The sequence below is a fragment of the Conger conger genome, chromosome 6, assembly GCF_963514075.1.
Source record: "Conger conger chromosome 6, fConCon1.1, whole genome shotgun sequence".
In the NCBI taxonomy this organism is placed as follows: Eukaryota; Metazoa; Chordata; class Actinopteri; order Anguilliformes; family Congridae; genus Conger; species Conger conger.
The window spans coordinates 11,559,925-11,580,902 of NC_083765.1; the positions used below are offsets into that span (position 1 = coordinate 11,559,925).

Below are 20,978 nucleotides of genomic sequence, written 5' to 3' on the forward strand. Positions count from 1 at the left end.
AACATACCTGACTGATCATGCATCCATCACTGCAGCATTGACCTGGTGAGCCCACTGCCTCCTGTGATTAATTATTGATAGGCACCTGCACTATCTGAAGGCAAAGGTGGAGGTGAGATAACGCCTCTGTTCAGCACACTAGGCTCTTCCAATTGGACTCTTTCAATGACCCTCTGGGACAAATCACCTTCTGGAAATGTTCTGTCCAAATTCCGCACCCTTTCTGGTGCAAATGCACCCAGATTAATAGTGTGGTGCATACCCAATCACAATGCCCACTGTCACACCACAGGAACTCAGCAGAGACAGAGCTGACTAGCCTGCAACCCAAGGAGTGTGGAAAAACATTGTTGCAATAATACAATTACAATTGTGTGCTGAAGTGCATGGCCTCTGGCTATCCAGAACAGACAGGCCTTATTTGGAATGAGGGAGAGAGAAGGACAGTGAATATTTATACCAGTACAGCCGAGTGAACAGAGTTTTATGATATGCATTACACGTAAATATAGCAAGGTGGCATCAACATTCAGAGAAGATGCAACACTGAGAAGGTAACAGATACCCAAGGCTCGATTTCTCCCTTATCATCGAGTGTGTGTATGTATTGCTTTGTCCCAGGGTAGAGGGGTCTGTGGAGAGCCCAAACACTGCATAAACTACTCACCACATACCTACACATTACAACCAGAACCTCTCCTGTAGTACACCCTATGGCTTTGTAGTGTAGGAAAAAGAAGTCAGCACTTCATGGGCAAGTACATCAGAAGAGTGCATGCACTTCATCTGAATGTTGTTTTTATTAAAACAGGCATTTCATTTGCAACAATCATCTTTCAACACTGCTGAATCTCTACACACTCCAGCTCGGATGAAGCACCAGGAAATTGGTCTGAAATGACACACAGGCCAGGCCAAGGCCAGGCCAAGGTCAGGTCAGGTCTGCCATGGGCACATGCCCAAAAGACATCTGAAGCTCTGCCCGGCTTTTGTTTTTGATTTTTTTTTAAATCAGTGCCATGGCACTCATTAGAAGACGAGATGTTACAATTTCAATTACCCTGTGGATTAACCCAAAAACAAAAAACAACCAAAAAAAAATCACAAATAAATATGATGGAAATCTGATTAGGAAGAATTCCCGGCGGGGCTTTTCCGTGGGGAAATTCCCGTAGTGTGGCAGCAAGTTCAGGCCCAGCAAGCAGGAGCTCGCAGTGGAACCGGGAAGGATTAGTTTGAGTTCTAACTGTGGTTATCAAGAGACAGAGGAAGCATGACTTCCAGCAAGGCTCTTAGTCATCGATCGATTTGATGAATTTCTCATAAGCCGCTTCGTCCATCAGCGCATCCACCTCCTCTGGTTTGTCAATGGTCATCTTGATCAGCCAACCTGAGACAAAAAAAATATATAAAATTTTTTTAAACAGAAAATAAAGACTTTACAGTACAGTACTGTGTGCAGAAGTCTTAGGCACCCTAGACTTTATTATATATATACATTTATTTTTTTGTTAGGAGAAAAGGAGACATTTGAGATTTCCAAATATTCATCTTCCAAAAGATTTAATTTTACAGGGATATTTTTGTATTTAATTTAAAAAAGGAACATATTACTGTAAGCAATTGACTACTTTTTACATAAAAACTTGATCAAGGCTGTCTGAGATCAGAAGCAAAGAGCCAACCATAGTCTGCAGAAGAACTGTGGCAAGTTCTCCAACATGCTTGGAACAACCTCCCTGCTTATTGTCTTATAGAACTGCAGGACAGCGTTGGCCATCTCAGAGAAGTGATGCAGTTTTATCACCAAAGGGTGGTCACAAAAAATATTTATTTGATTCAGTTCACTATTCTGCCAAATTACTAAAATGTAATTTATAGTACATTTATTTAGGACCTTTCGTTGAATTATTTTTGAAAGAATCTTATCTGTACAGAATGTTATACAGGTGCCTAAGACTTTTGCACAGTACTGTATATACCTTGTTATTTTCAATATATACACAATATATTGAAATGGATACTTTAAAAGCAATAGTAATGTAAACCAAAGTATTAAAAGGTTGGACCAGGCTGTAGCTTAAAGTTCACATGAACGGCTCACATACAGGCATTACTTCAGATATCATCATGCTCTCTTTCTGTCATTTAGTTCCTTATAGTAGTACAAAAACAATTCAAGGCATGTCTTACTTTGTCTATGCCAGACAGTATGCACTTTCTGCAGACAATGAAGGCACAGTAAATAAAGAGCTCTAAATTGCTTGGTCGGCTGAACAGAGGTTCTCATTTGGATAGGTTCTGTTGCAGTTCAATCATTTATTGTGCTTGCCGGACCAGCTCTCGACTCAGTGCTGGATGTCCTTCACACCAATGATCAGAGCAGCAGCTCGGGGATAAGTGGGGTCTGTAAAACAATGTCCCCTGAATGTACTATGAACACACGCACTTGTATTTGACGTCACTGGAGACAGACGATTCACAGCCGATTGCACTAGATCTAAGGGGAGGCATGAAGATAGCCCTTTCTGTATATGCTGCCATCTTCCGTCTGGTGGAATACATAACTTTTCCTACATTGCAATATGGCCTAGATTAACACCCAGTCCATATTGCCATGACACAAGTGCTGAATAATGTTTCCATTAACATGCATTGACATGTGCTGGGTGGAAAGCTCACTGGAATTCTGCCATGTCTCTTTCTTTTGTTCACTGGATGGCCGGAGAGAACACATGACCGGTCATTTTGTCTTTTTAGCTTAATGCTTGAGTAAACATTCAGTTCAGCAGAGTTTTTTTTTTAATGAAGTGGCAAGGAGTTCATAGAGAATTAGACACTTTTTGTGCAATGGCCTATTTTTGCTTCTTCACATGAATCCTTAAGAAACTTTTAGTAGAAGGATCAATCCTGCACAGCACGCTCACCCTTATCATAACATGATTTGTTGACCAGGCCGGGGTTGTCTGCCAGCTCCTCGTTAATTTCTGTTACCTCCCCACTCAGGGGCGAGTACAACTCGCTAGCGGCCTTCACACTTTCCAACGCCCCAAACTCCTCTGCAACAAAGGAGAAACACTGCTGTAAGTTATGCATATGTACATAACACACTCCACACCAAAACAAATGCATTGCTGAAGGTTAAAATGACCTTCCATGTACCCACCCATTTGGTCAAGTTTTGTTCCAACTTCAGGCAGTCCACAGTATACCACATCGCCTAATGCTTCCTGTAATGCAATAAGCCAAATTTTAAAAAAATTGTTTTGAAAGGTTTAACATTTGAATGGCATTGCTCAAGTAATTTCCATGGAAAGAACAGTTGATGGAATCGTGTTCCTGCAGAAGACCACCAGAAATAAGACTATTTTAGAGAAGTCCTTATACAGTAAACTACACTGCAATGATAAGACCATAAAATGTTGTGAAATAATCTGTTCTGGCACATCTGGAGTATACACTTGAACAGAACAAAGGGCAAAGCTTAAGATTGGAAACTAGTTCAAGGGAGAAAGGATAAAAGGCTATTAAGTAGTGCCATAAATATCTGCGATAGAGGTACAATCGGTGTGGCCATCAGAAATCAATAACCCAACACGAGCCAGCTGTAGTACCTACCTGAGCAAAATTACTGATGCCAACTGTGCTCACTCCACCTTCTACCCGTACCCATTCATGCTTGTCTGTGAATTTGAGGGCTGCAGGAAAGAGAATGAAAATGTCCATAATCCACAGGCAAAATTTATAATAAATGAATACTTAGACAGGGAGATGGAACATGTTTCATAAATGGAAGTTACTATTTTCAGTTGCCTTTCATGGTTTAATCTGTACAAGTACTGCCTATTTGGGAGCACCCAATTAAGCAACCTGATGATTGTTGTAACACTGGATGGGATAGGGGGAGCGTTTTTTAAAATATAATGGCCTCCATATTAAAACACACATTAGACTAAAACACTGACAAGCTACATTCCCAGTGTGAAACTAATGCAAGATAAGGCATCAAGCTACATTAACTTGGGTAAATTAACATTCGATAGGCCTAAATACTAAATATGCCTGTGGTCGCAGCGCAGATGGGGCTCCGAGTGCGGGTGTCAAATCACAATGTAGAAAGGCGGGGAGAGGCAGCTCAAGTGGGAGGCACAGGCAGAATTTACAGCCCTTCCTGGAGGGAGATAGGCCGAAAGAGAGGGGAGGAATACTGCAAATATCCCCGGCTCACACCAAACACTGCCCTTGTCAATGACTGTTCAAAGGACACTTTGATGCACTGTGAGCCAAGGCCAGAGACCTTGCGCAATACTACCAATCTAAAAAAATAAACTGAATATAACTAAACATCCCATTGTGACTCACACTGCAGAACCAGAATGGATCTATTGGTCTTGACAGACTTCTAGAAACCAGATAGTTGACAGTGGAGCCAGGAACAGGACGAGCATAAACTTAATCTGCAACATCAAGCTTGAAACATGTGGGGTCATGTGAAACCCTGGTGTAGCCAACAGCAACTTCTACCATGTGCAAAACGCTTTCCTCTCCAGACCACAGGCCACTGTAGCTTTTAAATGTGTCCGTGTAAACAGTTTTACAATAAGGAATAATCACAGTCTTCGCCATAATAGCCATAACGACTGTATTCAATTTACAGCAATGACTGCATACAGTACCAATATTAGCATCTGTCCATCAAATCTTGTACAACATTTTTTTACAAAATGTTCTTGCAATAAGGCATGAGGAAGCAGTCAAAACATCCTCCAGTTAAAATGTGGTCTTTATGTCCAATGCTATCCGGATACCCTGAGGGACAATTAAAATGCCTCAACAGTTTCCAATGCTAGCATCAGCCCATGCAGAAAAATACAGGTTTGAACCAGATTTTGAACAGTGCCCAACGCTTAGAGAAGCACAATAGTGAGGACATATCTGAGCTTCTGTGGGCCCATAAACGGAGCGCTGTGCCAATGTAACCTTTCCGAAAATAAATACCTATCATCCACAAAGATGAATTACAGGAGAAACCCGTTACAATGTATGTCATGGAACGCCCATGAGCATTACTGGGCTATATTGCTTCAAAAAATATACAAAAACTACCTAACGTTGAATTAATAAACCAGGTCATGTTAAAATGGCAGAGCACTGTACTATTCTGATCCGGAAAATAATATATTTATTATATTCAATTGACACGCTAAAAACAGTGTATTCCCCAATATACCCGAGCCAATACTAACTTACATAGTACTAGTGACTTGAGTCAAAGTTCGCCGAATGACTAGTTCCCCCGAAATAGTTAGGCAACGGTGGCACAAACATCCATATGGTGGACTTGGTTAGCTACGCAGCCTAATTTAAAGTATTGAAGTTAGAATAGAGATCTGCGAACATATTTCATAAATTTAAAGAAAGAACTCGTTAGCCAGCCGCGATGTACTTGTCCATACTTCCTGTGAGCTAAGTAAAAGCGTGTGATTTAGCAGGCTGCCAAGTGGGATGTAGTCTAACGTAAGCTGAATTAAATTACGAGATAAATAACGGCACATTAGCTTAACATTGAGTTAATTTTGTTAGCTAGCTAGTTACATCCAATAAATGGGATACTAAACGCACATAAAATGTTGCAAAGCATGTTTCTAGCAGTTAATGTTAGCTACTTAGCTAGCTAACTAGTTAACCTTCGAGCATCTTTTTTGTGAAAAGAATCGCATGTTTTGGATATGAAGCTAACGTTATCGCACTGAGGCTATTTCAAAACACATTGGAAGAAGCAATTCAATAGCTAACTGTTAGCTGTCTATCCACATAATTTACAGTAGCGAGTGTGTCGGCGTGTTTAACTTTTCTTTCGCAGGAGAGCAGGTGTCCTGATTAGCAACTTAGCCGACTGGCTAATTAACGTAACTCCAGTTTCAGAATCGCAAGCCACATATCTGGCTAGCTATGGCTAAATATTGTAGATATGTGAATAGCAGTAAGATAGCGCAAATAGCCAGTTGTCTTAATAAACTCCCTTCCAGATCACGGCGTTAGCGAACTTACCGATAGCAAGCGAACATCACAGATGCACTCACATAACAGTACACATCAGCAGAGCCCAAGGTATATTAAAGGTATATTATTACCTGCAGACAATTGGGAGGCCGTGCTAAGTGTTCGCGGGGTACAGGCCTTCCATAACAATCGGGACGAAGGGGCTCGGGCCGCACGCGAAAACAGAGGCAGTACTGAATAAAAGTTTGCCGACACGCACCGGAGCGAGACAAACATCGCCATCTTCACTGCACAGGCTGTATTGTAAAGAATGACTTGTCTAGCCTGGAGCGTGAGAGGGGCGTGCACCATTATAAGAAGCGCGATCCCGATTCTCAAGAGAGATGTGACCGTGATGCGCGACCGCAAAGAGTAGGGTGATCCTGTGTCCTACAGGCCTACTGCATGTAACTGCCAAAGTAACAGAATAACAACGCACATATGATCTAGGTAGCCACTGCTGTCATAAGTGATACTTATAAAGATTCTTTTATCAAATTGGTGATTGGTGGAATGTGGTGCTTTTCACTGGGGTCATATATGGGGTCATATATAAAGGATACATCATCAACTAATTATTACATCGCTCCAAATTAAGGCAGAACCCGGCAAAAAAATGGTTTGTATTTATTGAGGACATGTTGCTTGAGAAAGTTAAGAAATTTTGGAAGGATCAAATATATTACAATCAAGATTTCAATAAAAGTATATGTCTGGGGTCAGATATGACCCCAGTTGGTCGCTTGCCTAGATGTATGCACACCAATCTAGCTAGGGCTGGGGTTAATAAAATTTCCATTCATTCTATTTCTATGAAGATTGAAATTCAATAAATTAATTGTAATGTCCTCATAAAACATTCATGGACCATTTAACAACCAAACTTCAGTTAATTTTCAGAAGAATTATGATCTGTCAGTGGCCACAAATGAAAGTGGGAATGATGGAGTGGGACACCTGTCTACTACCAGTTACATGTATCCAAAATCTGAGTTACAGGACCATTAACATGTATCCCAAATCAGAGTAACAGGACCATTAACACATATCCCAAATCAGAGTAACAGGACCATTACATCCCTGCCACATGGTCTAATGCGTGAGGTGCAAGCTGCAAGTTATCAAGGTAGAGAGCCTTGTCATTTCTTTAACCAAAATGGATTATACATCTTGACTTCCATCAACAACCCTAAAACACGTGGGGCTCTATTGTGTATCGAAATTATGTTTTGTTGTTTTCATGGTTATGAAGGCAATGGTGCAAGGTGGGGGATATTGTAAAATGGGTGAGCAAAACTATTGGTGACTGGAAAATTGCTACATTTTCTTGAATAAGAGGGTCCAAATACACACGTGAATAGTTTCTCTTACATGAATGGACTTTGGTACTGTAGTACAGAGCTTGGTGTGGGGGTGGGGTGAGGCAATTTGTGAAGCAATAAACTGAGGGGACTTAGTAAGGAGGCCTGTTTTAAATAAATCAACATAACACTGGAACTACGAACTGGAACTACAAATTTAATGTGGAATGCAGTGCGGGGAGCAGAACACTGACAGCACACAACCTGATGGGTGTTTCCCAGAGATAAGAGTATGCTGTCAATTTGACAGTTATTATTGATCCCCACCCATAGCTGGAGGGCTTTTCATATTAAAATTGTATTGGCCCCTGCCTAGATGGTCATATAATTATCTATATATTGCACTTCTAGAATGGGCCTGATGAACTGGCCATTCAGCCCAACAATGCTTGTCATTTTCTTACCACTAAAGTGTACCTAGTGCTTTGTTTACATAAAAGCTAGATGGTATTAATCACCAAAAACTAGATTTTAAGTTAAATGTTTGCATTTGCCAAAAGCCTCAAAAGACTCAAAAAGAAAATTAATCAGCCCTAAGGCTAACCTCAGCCTGCTCTCCATCAAAGCATCAGCACATATCTCTGACAACATGTGCTCACAAATTGTTCAAGATTCAAACCTCTCAAAGAATTCATAATCTTAAGAGTAGTACACTGTATAGTGTACTGGCAAGTTTGCACATTAAAGTTAGAGGCAATATACTTATTTTGCACTTTTCTAAAGCATGCTTTATTTCCAACATGCCCATGTGACCTATTTGGGACCACACATCTCCTATCACTCTAACAACATAGCTTGCCCACAAACTGTGTCGATACGTATCATAAAATTTTTTAAACTAGGGCGATTAATTTATAGATCCTGCATTAGTGTTTATTGTATATTGTTCATGTATTTTGTTTAAAATCAGAAAAAAGAAGCATATCTCCATAAAAACTAAAACGTGTAACAGGATTGTGTAATGTTTTAAAATTCAGTTTCGATTCAATCTGGGCAAAATCATTTGAAAATTTAGGACCTTGCAGGTCTATCTCCTGTGGCCTCAAAGCGGACTTTGAGTCCGTGTTCTGTTTGCTGGTCTAGTCCTCCACCTGCTGGATGCTATCCATACAGAGGAGTTTTTTAGTATACAACAGGTAGCTAATGAGCGGTCACAAACAACGTATACAATATATGTTGAACAAATTGTGCCGGGGGTTAATGAAAAAGCCATACAGAGGGCTGTTGAAGTCCAAGGAGTGTTGCATTTGCAACATTGTTTATGTTAGCTTTATACCTCTCTCAGCCACATTTGCTGAGCTCAGGTTGCCTGGTAGGGGGGGAAGAATCAAGTATCTGCTACAAGAACAGCCTACCTGCACCACAGATTTTGCAAGGATTTTACACAGTTGGTGTACTTCAGTAGAAGTAGTTCTATATGAAATTGAGCTCTGTGGAAGTAAAGTCTGGATTATATTTGGAGATGTAGCTGTTCCTTTCTGTAATGTACATGTAATGTGATTTAATTAAAATAGTGAATTCTAAAACATTACACAATAAATTTAAGATTCTTTCTGGATCCCCCCCAAACAAAATACATAAACCGATAATTTGATGCAATATCTAACTTCAGACCATGAATATGTGTATTTACAACAACTAAAATCTTGAAGATAACAAATATGTGCATAAGAAGAAAGCGACTAGCATCTCCGTGATCGTTTCCATGCGACCCGGAAGGGTTTTCCTGCAGAATGCTCAAGGGGGCAGGCTGGTGTCTGCAAAGCTACAACTGACCAGATGGTGGCATAATATTCCTAATTTCACTAGTTCAGCAAAAACCAACAGCACCAAGCAATGTCCTGCAGGCTGAAGCTGTGCACAATGGCTGATCTGATCAGTGGGCAAAGTATGGCTAATGTCAGATGTTTTTTTATTTTTTATTTAACACTTCAACTTTAAATTAGAATGGTTCGAGAAACAGGAGAGAAAACGAGAGTGGCCCCAGGGTGCTAAAATGTAGAGAATGTGCTCATTGAAAATGGTCCATTCAATTAGTTGATAACAGGAAAAAAAATGGTTATTATAATTATTATTATTATTATAGACGTAGACAGAGATTCAACCACAGGAAATTCAGCCCATCCATGACACCAGGGTTCATGTTCAAAGCACATGGAGAGGGTGGTCAAATTATCAGGTCATCAAATTATGCACTTTAATCATTTTATTTAATCGTCTTAAAATGTTAACTCTGCCATTGTGAGAAAATTAAGTGTCCAATGACAAAAACAGGAAGGAATCCCCAGTATTATTAGCACTGCTCGGATTAAGGGTATTTCAGACAAGCGATCTGATCCTTTGGACAAGTAAAACAGACCCGTCATAATGCTTGTAATAGCAGAGCACTGTAAATGGTAAATGGCTGGCATTTATACATCACCTTCATCCAAAGCGCTGTACAAATTGATGCTTCTCATTCACCGTTCATATACTCACTGCCATGCAAGGGACCAACTCGTCAGGAACATTTTGGGGTTAGGCGGGTTGCTCAGGGACTCTTCGACACACCCAGGGCGGTGTGCACTGAAATAATGATCCAGTAATTTGAAGAATATGTTAAAGTAACTTGAAGAAAAAAGTGAAAGTTAGAATCTATTTTTATTGATATACTGTTGAAACATAATTACAGGTATATAAATGTTCTGACATAAGCAAAAAAACATACTGAATATATTTATACTGTAAACTCAAATATTAAAAATTTGTTCACATAGTAGCTAAAAACACAGACAAACTAGACCCAACCCATGTCAGTGCTATATGCCAACACAAAGCCAAGGAAATACCCATTTAGTTTCAAAGCAAGGTTTCACACAGATTGTCAGACAGCAAAAAACACATTGGGAATGTTTGTGCAGACTGTCTAACTCATAATACATAAAAAAGGAAAGAAAAGCTGGTGACACCCATGTTTAAAATTTCTGTAAAATATATAATCTTGATGATGTCAACAAAGTCCTTTCACATGAACACTTTGCAGATAATCTCTCTGGTGCCTCATAAAAGAAAAAAATATATATTTTTAAGTTACATAAATAATTATAATAATGAGTTACCATTTTCCCCTTTCCCTCATCAGGAATAAAATCACAAGAGGTTAAATATAATTTATTTTTAGAAAAGATAAAGGTAAAAGATTTACAGTTATACTGAGTCAAGCTGCATAGCAGTTGGACAAGACTTCAATTGCACTTAAGTTTCACAACATAAATGCAATGGATGGTTTTGATTTTAACAGAAATGCAGGAAACTACACTCACCTAGTCACTGTTTTTGGGTTATTTAGAAGAGAACCTAATGCAATACAAAAGTGTGATGGTATGACAGTCATTAACAAAAGACAACATTTACTGACAGCTGTACCATTTGTGAACATTAACAGGCAGCTATATACAGAAATATGGTCTCTGTTCTAAATGCAAGTTTTGTCAAGGCACATTTTCTTTCTCCATGAAAAAAAGATATTGATGGGTACCCGCGGAATATTCTTACACCACTTTCCAACACAAGTTGTATTATACTTGGTTAATCTGGCTCATATAACAAGTTGCACGGCCCGTGTGAGGCTGTAACAGTGCAAACATGCAATTTCCCTCTCAGGTTTAATTCCGTTAAATAAATAAAAATTAAATAAAAAAGAATTTACCCTCTTCAAAATATGAAAACAAAAGCATTTAATTGGCCCCTCAAACAACTTGCTTACCAAACAATAAAATTGTAACTCACTGTGCGTGAGTTAAAGTTAATAAACTTTGTGTATTAACACATACAAGTCATCCAAATTCTGTTTTTATATAAAACTTAAATTGGTCCGGAATTGGGCAGATGCAGCAGCTGTGCGCACAACCTACACAAGGTAATGAGGTAATGTATACACATTGTGTTTAAATTCTCAGAAATCTGTATTTTATGAATTATATTCTACCTGTGTGTATGGCTTCATGTTTGGCATTGCCTGAACTAGCATCCTGTGCTCAGTCTACAAGCAGTTCCTGAAGATCTAGTGCTGACTGTAAAGGGGTCAGAAACACTGAATATCCAACTGCTGTTACAGCTCAGCTGGGAATGAATATATCTTATACATTATAATGGATCTAATGTAACAACATCTGCATCTTTACATCACAGTACACCGTAGAGGGTATAATTAAGAAAAAAAGATTTTATCATGACACCACCGCTAACAGGGCTTGCACAGGGGAGGAACATAAGTTTATAGATAAACTTATTGTATACCGAGACGATTGTTAAAAATGTGGTCAGAACAGGGACAACACACAGACAAAAATGTTACAATTTCACATTAAAATCAGTGTTGGCCGACAAGTGCAGAGTGCTAATCGCCAGAACCGGCCCTGGGATTTTGGTGGCGCAAAACAAGCGTGTTGCTGTGGCCCCGAAGTGCCCCAGCATACAGTTTTGTGGCCCAGAGATAGTTGTGGCCCTAAACGACTGCACAGCGTTTATGACTCTGTCAGTCACACCCAACAGTTCCAGCAGTGACTCCCTTTAAAACACCAAGTATAACACAGCTGGCTCTGCACACCACTGTTAAACTGATAAGGGTGATGATGATGACCTAAAATGATTAAAATGCCAGTAATCATTTCTTGAGATGCACTTGGGTGCTGAATCTCCAAAAAAAGAAAGAATCTATGAGGAAAGACCTGGCCTTGTTCCAGCCAGTTACAGACGGTCCCGAACGTGTACTGCCAGAGTATGTTAAACAAAAGACCCGTTCGGCGGCTTTCTGACAGGCCTTGATGTGTTCATACCTGCAACACAAGCGTTAAAGTGAGCCGCCCCAAGCCTCCTAGATCAACCATAGAGAGCCAGCGCAGAGATCCAAGATCTACACAGACATCGGTATACAAACATTATGGTCACTGTTGGACAATACGGTCTATATATGCAAATGGTAATGTTGCCGTCAATGACGTACAATAAGCCTCCACCTGTCCGTGGAGATCCGTGTTTTATGGTTAGATACAGACTGAAAATAAAGATTACAAATAACTGACACAAAAGAGCAGAACACTAGGGCTCTCCACTTCCCCCATGGCCATCAACCACGTGCCAGACGCTTAGAAAATATCACATCAACTAGCACAAGATAGAAAAAAAAAAAAAAAAAAAACGAATATACAATTGTACTTAACAGTACAAATAACGTCTTAAATTATCACATTAGAACTGGTTGTGTCTCTATTGTTACACAAATTGTTATCATTATGCTGTGGTATGTTCACACACAGAGACATACATTCAAAACGAGTAATGCTGAATATTTTTTTGTGAATGACCTAAAATCAGGCTTCCCACTGAAGTATCATTTACATTTCCCATGACTTCACAACGGCAAATTTTCCCCAGATCCATTTCCATTGCAATTGACTGGGCTACTTCATAGTTATTGAGCTACTTTTGAGAGGTAGACACACATTTTTAAGCCAATTAATTTACATTAGCACGAGGGTACTTAATGCGAGAGTAATTAATCTACAAACCAGTTAGCTACCCTATTTGTTAGCATTATGAGCACACAGATGCTGTATGCAATATGCCTTGGAGCGAGTGTGTTAGCAAGAAAGATGGTACAGAATGTCACTTGCAATGGTTTCTTCCTTTGGTCAGAGGAATATTTCAATAATTTCCATGACTTTCCAAAAATGAACATATTTTCAAGAAGGGGAAACCCTGCAAACTGTTATGTAACAGGTGCCAACTGCAGAAGGGGAGAAATATCTGCTCTTGGGTACAGGGAAGAGATAGTCAGGTGGGACAAGGAGTGTGTTCAGTGAAATGGACTCCATATCAAATTTTAGCCATGACTCAAAAATATGCTCAAGAAAATAGAACTATATACAGCACATATATAACAATAGCCTTACAATCGGTCTCTTCAAATTCACATACAACTTCTGGGACCATGGAGAGCCATACGTCCATATAAGGAGCAACTGGTCACAAAGAAGAGCTTTATAAAGTGCCGAAGGTCAAAAACATTCTCACAAAGGTTCACTTTTCTCCATTTCTACAGGTTTTGTTTACATTTAGTGTTGTTTTTAAAAAAAGAAAAAAGAAAAAAAGAAAGAGACAGATGAACTATGCTTCACAGTCCAGTCCAGTTGATACTGTGCACTGCCATACAATGTCAGGACGTCGGTGTGCTCACTGACAGCCTGTGTGGCTGAGAAATGCTTTCTAGACTGAAACGGATTTTTCACCAAACACTGGACTTCATTCCCTGCTGAGGCCAAACCAGAGAAGACTGCACCATAATGCCATGTCACATGCCTAAACTGAAAACCTCGGGGCTTCCATGCCAGGCCCGCCCCAGTGCTGGCAGATAGGGGGCAGTGATGTGACATTAAACTGAACAGAGGGTTCTGGAGTCCCCGATGGGGCTTCGGGTTGGCTGGGACACCACTGTGTTCCTCCGCACCCAGCAAGACCACTGCCCGCTGTGAGCAAGAATCCGGTCAAGTCCTGCAAGAGAGAGCAAGAAGCATCGTGAAATGCTCATCTTGTGTTTCTGAATCACAAGGTATGTCAACCCTCATATCAACCCGCATATCAACCCTCTCCTGGTTTCACATCTGCAAACCTGCGACAGCTCTCCACAAGGCATACTACAGGAGAGCTGACCAGAAGAGAAGCAGAGCTCATCGACTGCTAGCCAACCTGCATAAAGCTTCATAAACCCAGCTTTAAAACTTATATCTCGTATCTGCATCCTAGCCACGTGACTGAGCGGCGGTGGGAGAGGGTCTCTCACCCTCAGTAGGATCGTGAGAGGCTGTCGCTCTGCTCCTGCAGGCTGACCAGCAGGTCGTCGATCTTCTCCATGTTCTGCGAGGTGTTCAGGCTGTTGGGCGCGGTGCCGGACTCGCACATGGACTGGCCCAGCAGGGCCTGGATCTGAGCGTCGCTGTGGCGCTGGCCCTGGCCCTGGCGCTGGCCCGACTGGCTGATGGCGATGAGCTGGTCACACAGCGTGGGGCCGGCGGAGTTTATCAGCTGGCCGCACTCTGGCAGGAAGACGGAGGAGGAAGTCAGACGCCACCCGCGGCAGGGTGCACGCACCCGTTAACATGGCAACCAAACAAAGCCTCCCCTGTCTCAACAACAGCACCTTAAAAACCTCCATATATCACCACACTTACATTGTCATCCTGAACATATATAAAGCTATCTCATTTCTACTTTAAAGGACATAGGGAACGCTACTCTTGCTGACTGGAGTTATAACTTAACACAAGAAAGACTATAACTCTACAGAGAGTCCTCTGACATTTTTTCATTTCTCACTGAAACTGAGAAACTTTAAATCAAATCAGTTGTGTCTTATTTCAAGAAAATAGTACTGCAACATTTGTTTTCATAATCTGTATTACATTAGGTGGGCTGTTTGTGCAGAAATCAATGCTGTAATGCTAGACAAACCTGAGTGCTGGGTGCCAGGCTTGGTCGTTCAAGTAAAAAAAAAAAACCTTTTCTTCTGCTAAACTAGGAACAAAGAAAAATAAACTAAACCAAATGGCAGAAATGCAGACAATGCTCACCATTTTGGATGCCAAAGAGGAAGAGGCCGGTTTGCTGGGTCTGCCCGGGCTGGGTCAGGGCCCCGCTCACGGCGGTCTGGAAGAGTGAGCTGGGCTGTGGCTGTACGGGGGAGGAGCTGGACGTCCGCAGCCCCGCCACGCCATTCGGTGCCGCGAAGATGGCCGTCTGAGGCATGAAGAGGGCCACGGGCTGCTCGGGGCCGGGGCCCACCTGCATGGGCTGCTGGTCCTGGAACAGGCCCTGCCGGGGGCCGTCTCTCCCCTGCTGGGCCCCCGTCTCGGAGCTCTGGTCCTGGAAGGACATGGGCTCCGCGGCCTGCATCACGCCGGCCTGGGAGAACAGGAGGGGGGCGCTGTGGGTCTCCTGCGGAGGGGGGGTCCCCTGGCCCTGGCTGAAGAGCAGGCCCCCCGGCTGCTCGCGGGCCCCATGGCCGCTGCCGCAGTACAGCAGCCCGGCCTGCTGCTGGGGGGCGGGTGGGAGGGTGCTGGCGGGGGTGTGGGGGGACAGGCCCTGAAACACGGCCTGCGGGGGCTGGGGCACGGCCTGCTGGGAGTCAGGCAGGAACAGGGCGGGGCCGGCCGGCTGCTGGTCCGGGGACGACAGGCTGGAGCCGGTCAGCATGGTCAGCGTGGTCTGGAACAGCGCCCCCTGCGGGTCCTGCACCTCGCCCAAAGGGCTGGGGGTGTGGAACAGCTGCTGGGGCGGAGAGGGGTGGGAGGGGGCCTGCTGGAGGAAGGTGGAGGTCTGGATGGAGAGGAGCTCCCCTGCCTGCTGGAACAGAGCGGCCTGCTGCTGCTGCTGCTGCTGCTGCGGGCGGCTGTGGAAGAGGGCGGCGTGGTTCTGCACCATGGCCTGGGGCGAGCCCTGCTGCTCGGGGGTGCCGCTGCGGGGCGCTCCCTGGAAGAGGCCGCACTGGTAGAGCTCGGACTGGAGCTGCTGCTGCTGCTCGGCGACGGAGCCCTCGGCCGGACGCTCCTGCTGCTGCCGCGCCCGGTCGCTGAACAGCACCGAGCTCAGCTGCGGCCCGAACCCGCCCGCCTGCAGCTGCCGCACGGCCCTCTCCAGCTGGGCCCCGCCGTCCTGGGGGAACAGGGGCAGCGGCTGCTTCTGCGGGGGCGGCTGCTCCACGGCCAGGCCCTCCCCGCCGTCCAGGAGGAACGGCTGCTGCTGCTGCAGCAGGGCATCCCTGCCCGCAGCGAAGGGCCCTCCGCCCACCAGGTCCTGCTTCTGGAGGGCGCCCAGCGGCGCGGCGCTGCCGTAGGCCTGCGGCGGCTCTGGTCCCCCGGGCGGCCGGGGCAGGGGGCTGGGGTAGGGGCTGGGGTAGGGGCTGCTGCCGTTGGCCGGAATGCTGGGGCTCATTTCCACTGACTGCTGGGGCGACCCGACGGTGTCCGATGTCGGCTGGAAAAACGGCGACGAAATCGAAACGTTTGAAAACGAGTCTACGGATGAGGCAACAGATACGGATACCAGGCAACCCCCTTGTGACAGAGCTGCCTGTAACTGAAAGCTTTCAAGCCCAAATGAATACACTGAAAACAGTATGGACGTTTACCTCGTCAACCAACATTACCTAGCACAGCAACTGTTTGTAGACAAAGTAACTTAATGTGTTGTACTAGTATTTTAGTTATCTTTATTATGCCAGCATACACAACAAATAATATAAATGAAATTACATATTTCTAGCAGTTCAGCAGTTTTACAATTTTGTAAAACACGCTAAAATAGATCATTTATCACAAAGAAAAATGTCATACTGCAGGTATGTACCCTCAGAAAAAGCAAAGGCTTTTGGACACAGTGGGTTATCAAACTGGCCCGTTCAATGGCTGTAAATCACAGATAGCGGACAGCTGATTGTAATCAGCAGCAATCCGTCATCACCTCAGATTAAATAAGACGCCCCCCTTACCTTGAAGACACTGGGTGCCGAGGAGGCGCTGGATAGCTCCATGGGAGTGACCTCTTCCCTCTTGACCAGGGGCATCATGGGATGCATCAAGGCACTGTCCAAGCAGCTACCACTCTGTATTACTTCAAGAGTAAGACCAACACAAAAGCAATGTTACGCTCAGACCAACCCTGAGATGAGCTGGACAACGTTTTTCTTCTTTGTTTTTTCAGCAGCTGTAACATTGTACATGTATTTGAGTTCAGTTTTTTTTAACCCACTACATTACATTACATTATTGGCATTTGGCAGACGCTCTTATCCAGAGCGACGTACAGTTGATTAGACTAAGCAGGAAACAATCGTCCCCTGGAGCAGTGCAGGCTTAGGGGCCTTGCTCAAGGGCCGAATGGCTGTGCAGATCTTATTGTGGTGACACCGGGGATCGAACCACCGACCTTGCATTTCCCCAGTCATTTACCTTAACCACTACGCTACGCTACAGGCTGCCCTAATTTAGGTTGTGAAGGCTTCCTTTCAATTTGTCCACAATTAATATCCACTTTAATCAAAATATGTTATGGACATTTAAAGATGATTAGAGCAGAATCAGTGCAAGAGAGGTTTTTTTCATCAGCTCAATCCAGCTGTAATTCATGGCCCGCGTACCTGCTATCTGCTCTTCAAACGGGCAGGGCTTTGCAGGGGCTGGGGACTCTTCTTTGACGGACACATCCACCATATTTTCTGCACGAGACAAACGGACAGCAGTGTAGGGTCACAGACATGCACAGCACGAGCCAATCACGGAGTTACATGCAGACCAGTCCTCCAGGCACCTCCTTGCAGTTACTCTCCTGTGTTTTGGGCCATGAAGTGCCAAGAGGGGGAATTTTATTACATCAAAGTGCTATGGAATCATCATAAATATGTGACCAGCAGAAACAAAAGGCATAAAACTAGAAATGCATGAGAGCACTGACAATCACTTTCCCTAAAGCAAATGGAAATTCATCCAATTCAACAACATTGGGATTTTACAAGATAGCAGCAGAAAAAAAGAATTGTGTTTGCATTCTGTACTTTTTGTACGATACAATTTTTGTTCAATACAAGAGGAAATGCAAAATATACATGATGACAAAAGAAAATAGGAAGGAACCGACAAACTTTATCAGATCTTAAACTTGAAAGAACAGAGGTTCTTTGGAGGAAGGTCTCATTGTTTGACATGCTTTACAACTTGGACCACACCCATTCTTTTTGTGACAGTTGACTGATGAGAGGGGAAAGGAGGCGATCTGGTTTTTCCTGGGTACGCACGCAAGGACGATGACAAACACAGGCCATTCCGCCCACTCCTGAGAAAATCCAGCACAAGATCTACCCTGGCTTTCAATATCCCAGCGTAGCTACCACTACAACCTGGCAAAGTCTTCCGTGCATTAAAAACGTACCTTGGCTGATTAGTAGGGATTACTGAGAATCAAAGTGAAGCGATAGAAGAGAGCATTGTACAGCAAGCTTAAACTCGCAAGAACGGTCGTGTAAACTTTACTCCTTGAGAAAATAACCCTCTCAGACTATCTAGAGACAGTGCAACAGGAAAGAGGATATAAAGACTTCATTCTGGAGACGCACTGGGGAATAGACTTGGAAACAATGGAACAGTAAAATGTCTGATCCTGCTCTACTGAGATGGCTACATGTTAATTTCTGACCACGCGCTGCTCAAGTAATGCTAAACTGAGCCACACGCTTCCTTGATTTAGAGAGATTTTTCATCCATTCATTCATTTCATGGTAATGCAATAAGAGTTTTCACCATGGCCTGGTGAAATACACTGGTGTTCATGTTTTTTTTATATGAATGAAATTGAACTGGATAACTTTCAAATTTGCATTTCAGAGCAATGAAGGCTGACACTGGACCACACCTAAAGATCACATTAACCCTTTCAGTCCCAAGAGTGCCATATGGCTCTCTCCACCTTATACCTTTTCAACCAATCAAAATGACTGCGATACTATTGTTTTGAGCCCCGATTACAACCCAACTAAATTTTATCAACTTGATAAATTCTCTAAACCAAAGCCAAAGCCCCTTGGGATTTGGGCGGAGCCACTTCATATCAGGCTTGGGACTGAAAGGGTTAAGAAGCCAGTTCTGCAGCTGAGCCGAACAAAAACACCACGATTAAAAGGCATCTCTGTGTCAGTGATAATAATAAAAGAAAAATACTGAAAATGCAAGCCCTGAAGCACTTCACTGATCCTGGTGCAGTAGGAACAGAACACTGCCACCAAACCCCAGTGCACTGAAACACAACCGTACAGACTGGGTCAAACACTGACCTGGCTCTGGAGTGTAGGTGAAGGGTTGCACATCGTGAGATCTCCCAGCATTGGTCACCACATAAATCCCCACTGACACAGGGGAGGAGATCGCCAAGTTCTGATATGGAGGGACTTTCACAACCAAATGATTCTGTTGGGGGGGGAATAAGTACACGTTTTCAAATTGAATATGTAAAAAAAAAAAGATAATAATAATAATAAGAAAACATATGGATTAACTTCAGAGGAACAAGCCTTTACTCTAATTCTCAAGAGTTTAAATGCCATAAGCACATCAGAATCATGGACACCTTTAGGACATTAGGTGAGAAGGTTGAAGTCAGGACAAACAGGAGTACTGAAAACAATGCTTAAATGCAGTCATTTTACTTTTTCCTTTGTATTCTTTTTGTCTACAGAAGTACTACACTACACATGACTGTGCGGGAGCTACCTGGCACTAGAGGGCACGACCATGGTTGGTCAGCTAACGGGAAACCACTCAAGGTTGCCAACAGTTCAGCGTTTAAGAATGTGAATGAGCATTTATCCCAGATCTCCCATTCACTGGCAGCGACAGCCGTTTAAAACGGTCCGGTGACCTGCTGAGCCCAAAGTCTCAGTCCACTCAGCACGCGGATGTCATCACGTCCAAACACAATGGAACTAATCAGGACTCTGAAACAACCCTTTGGGCCTGACTGGATCTGAATGATTCTGAGGAAGAATGCAGCCGGCCTTGAGCGCCGAGTGTCAGTAATACAGAAACGCGTACATACCTGATGAAACAGTTCCATATCAATCTCAGCCTGAGCCTTCCAAGACTCCTCATCTACAAGGAAAGTACAAACATTCTCATCCTCTTTTCAAACAATACAAATAAATACTTCAAAGAAAAACAACAATAAATAACTTCAGTTTTTATTTTCTTGAGGAAAAGACTCAACCCAGAAACTCTGCTCAGGACCAGCTAAGACATTATGTATACCATGGAGCACGAGTGAATGGGATAATCTTCCTGGTCTATGATAGTACCTGCTACATTCACATGGTCTATGAGAGTACCTGGTACATTCTCCTGGTCTATGAGAGTACCTGGTACATTCTCCTGGTCTATGAGAGTACCTGATACATTCTCCTGGTCTATGAGTGTACCTGATACATTCACCTGGTCCATGAGTATCCGCCTGGTCATCCTCTTGGACTATTAGCACACCTGATACAATCTCCTGGTTTATTAACCTACCCGACACATTTTCCTGAAATAGGACTTTGGTTCCCTTGAGGAAATTCTTCCCGATCAGGAAAACCTCCTCTCCTCCCTTCACAGAGCAGCTGTGGAGACTCTTCTTCAGGATCTCGGGCACACCCGCAGGCTGGGCTGCAGACAGAGAAGCAGGGCATCAAACACCCCAAATCATGTGTTGAACGATGTTTGCATAGTTCATGCTATATAATGGTATATAGCTATACACCACTGCTAACACTGTCTGTACCATAGGGGTTGAAATGGTTCCATTATCTTGGAGCGCCTCATCTTCAGAAATCTCTTAAATAACAAAGTGAGCTACTTGTTTTAGGGTGGTTTACAAAAGTGTGAGAAGGGTTTACAGAAGGAGAAGAGGCTGTGTTCTCGGTGCTGCCAGGGAGGTCAGCAAGGTTTGAAAAAGAGACTATTTTATTGCCTCAACAGCACTGTTGCTATCACTCTGCTGCCTGGGAATGCCTTTGGGAAT

The 20,978-nt window shown here is 43.3% G+C and overlaps 2 protein-coding genes across 2 annotated transcripts in view; both read right to left on the reverse strand.

Annotated features, from left to right (window-relative positions):
- Positions 1-747: 747 nt before the first annotated feature.
- On the reverse strand, positions 748-6,432 carry gcshb (glycine cleavage system protein H (aminomethyl carrier), b). The gene is made up of 5 exons (XM_061244873.1): positions 6,135-6,432; positions 3,619-3,698; positions 3,167-3,230; positions 2,928-3,059; positions 748-1,390 (listed from the first exon to the last, which is right to left on the reverse strand). The coding sequence occupies exons 1-5, from the start codon at positions 6,352-6,354 to the stop codon at positions 1,293-1,295; spliced, it is 594 nt and encodes a 197-aa protein (XP_061100857.1). The 5' UTR covers positions 6,355-6,432; the 3' UTR covers positions 748-1,292.
- Positions 6,433-10,024: 3,592 nt separating this feature from the next.
- The window catches only part of LOC133130566 (nuclear factor of activated T-cells 5-like), a 50,597-nt gene continuing 39,643 nt past the window's right edge, over positions 10,025-20,978 (reverse strand). The window contains exons 8-15 of the mRNA XM_061245230.1: positions 20,489-20,623; positions 20,022-20,074; positions 19,261-19,393; positions 17,575-17,652; positions 16,927-17,048; positions 15,011-16,412; positions 14,224-14,476; positions 10,025-13,934 (exon numbers count right to left, since the gene is read on the reverse strand). Of these exons, the coding sequence (XP_061101214.1) occupies positions 14,226-14,476; positions 15,011-16,412; positions 16,927-17,048; positions 17,575-17,652; positions 19,261-19,393; positions 20,022-20,074; positions 20,489-20,623 (2,174 nt within the window). The 3' untranslated portion in view covers positions 10,025-13,934; positions 14,224-14,225. The remainder of the gene's footprint in view (positions 13,935-14,223; positions 14,477-15,010; positions 16,413-16,926; positions 17,049-17,574; positions 17,653-19,260; positions 19,394-20,021; positions 20,075-20,488; positions 20,624-20,978) is intronic.

What these genes read in the sequence shown, in the direction of transcription:
- gcshb (XM_061244873.1), bottom strand. Translation starts at nt 6,354, where the DNA reads ATGGTGCACGCCCCTCTCACGCTCCAGGCTAGACAAGTCATTCTTTAC. An exon ending in GGCCTCCCAATTGTCTGCAG is followed by an intron (nt 3,699 to 6,134) that starts GTAATAATATAC and finishes TCTTTCCTGCAG; the next exon opens with CCCTCAAATTCACAGACAAG. An exon ending in AACAAAACTTGACCAAATGG is followed by an intron (nt 3,060 to 3,166) that starts GTGGGTACATGG and finishes CCTTTGTTGCAG; the next exon opens with AGGAGTTTGGGGCGTTGGAA.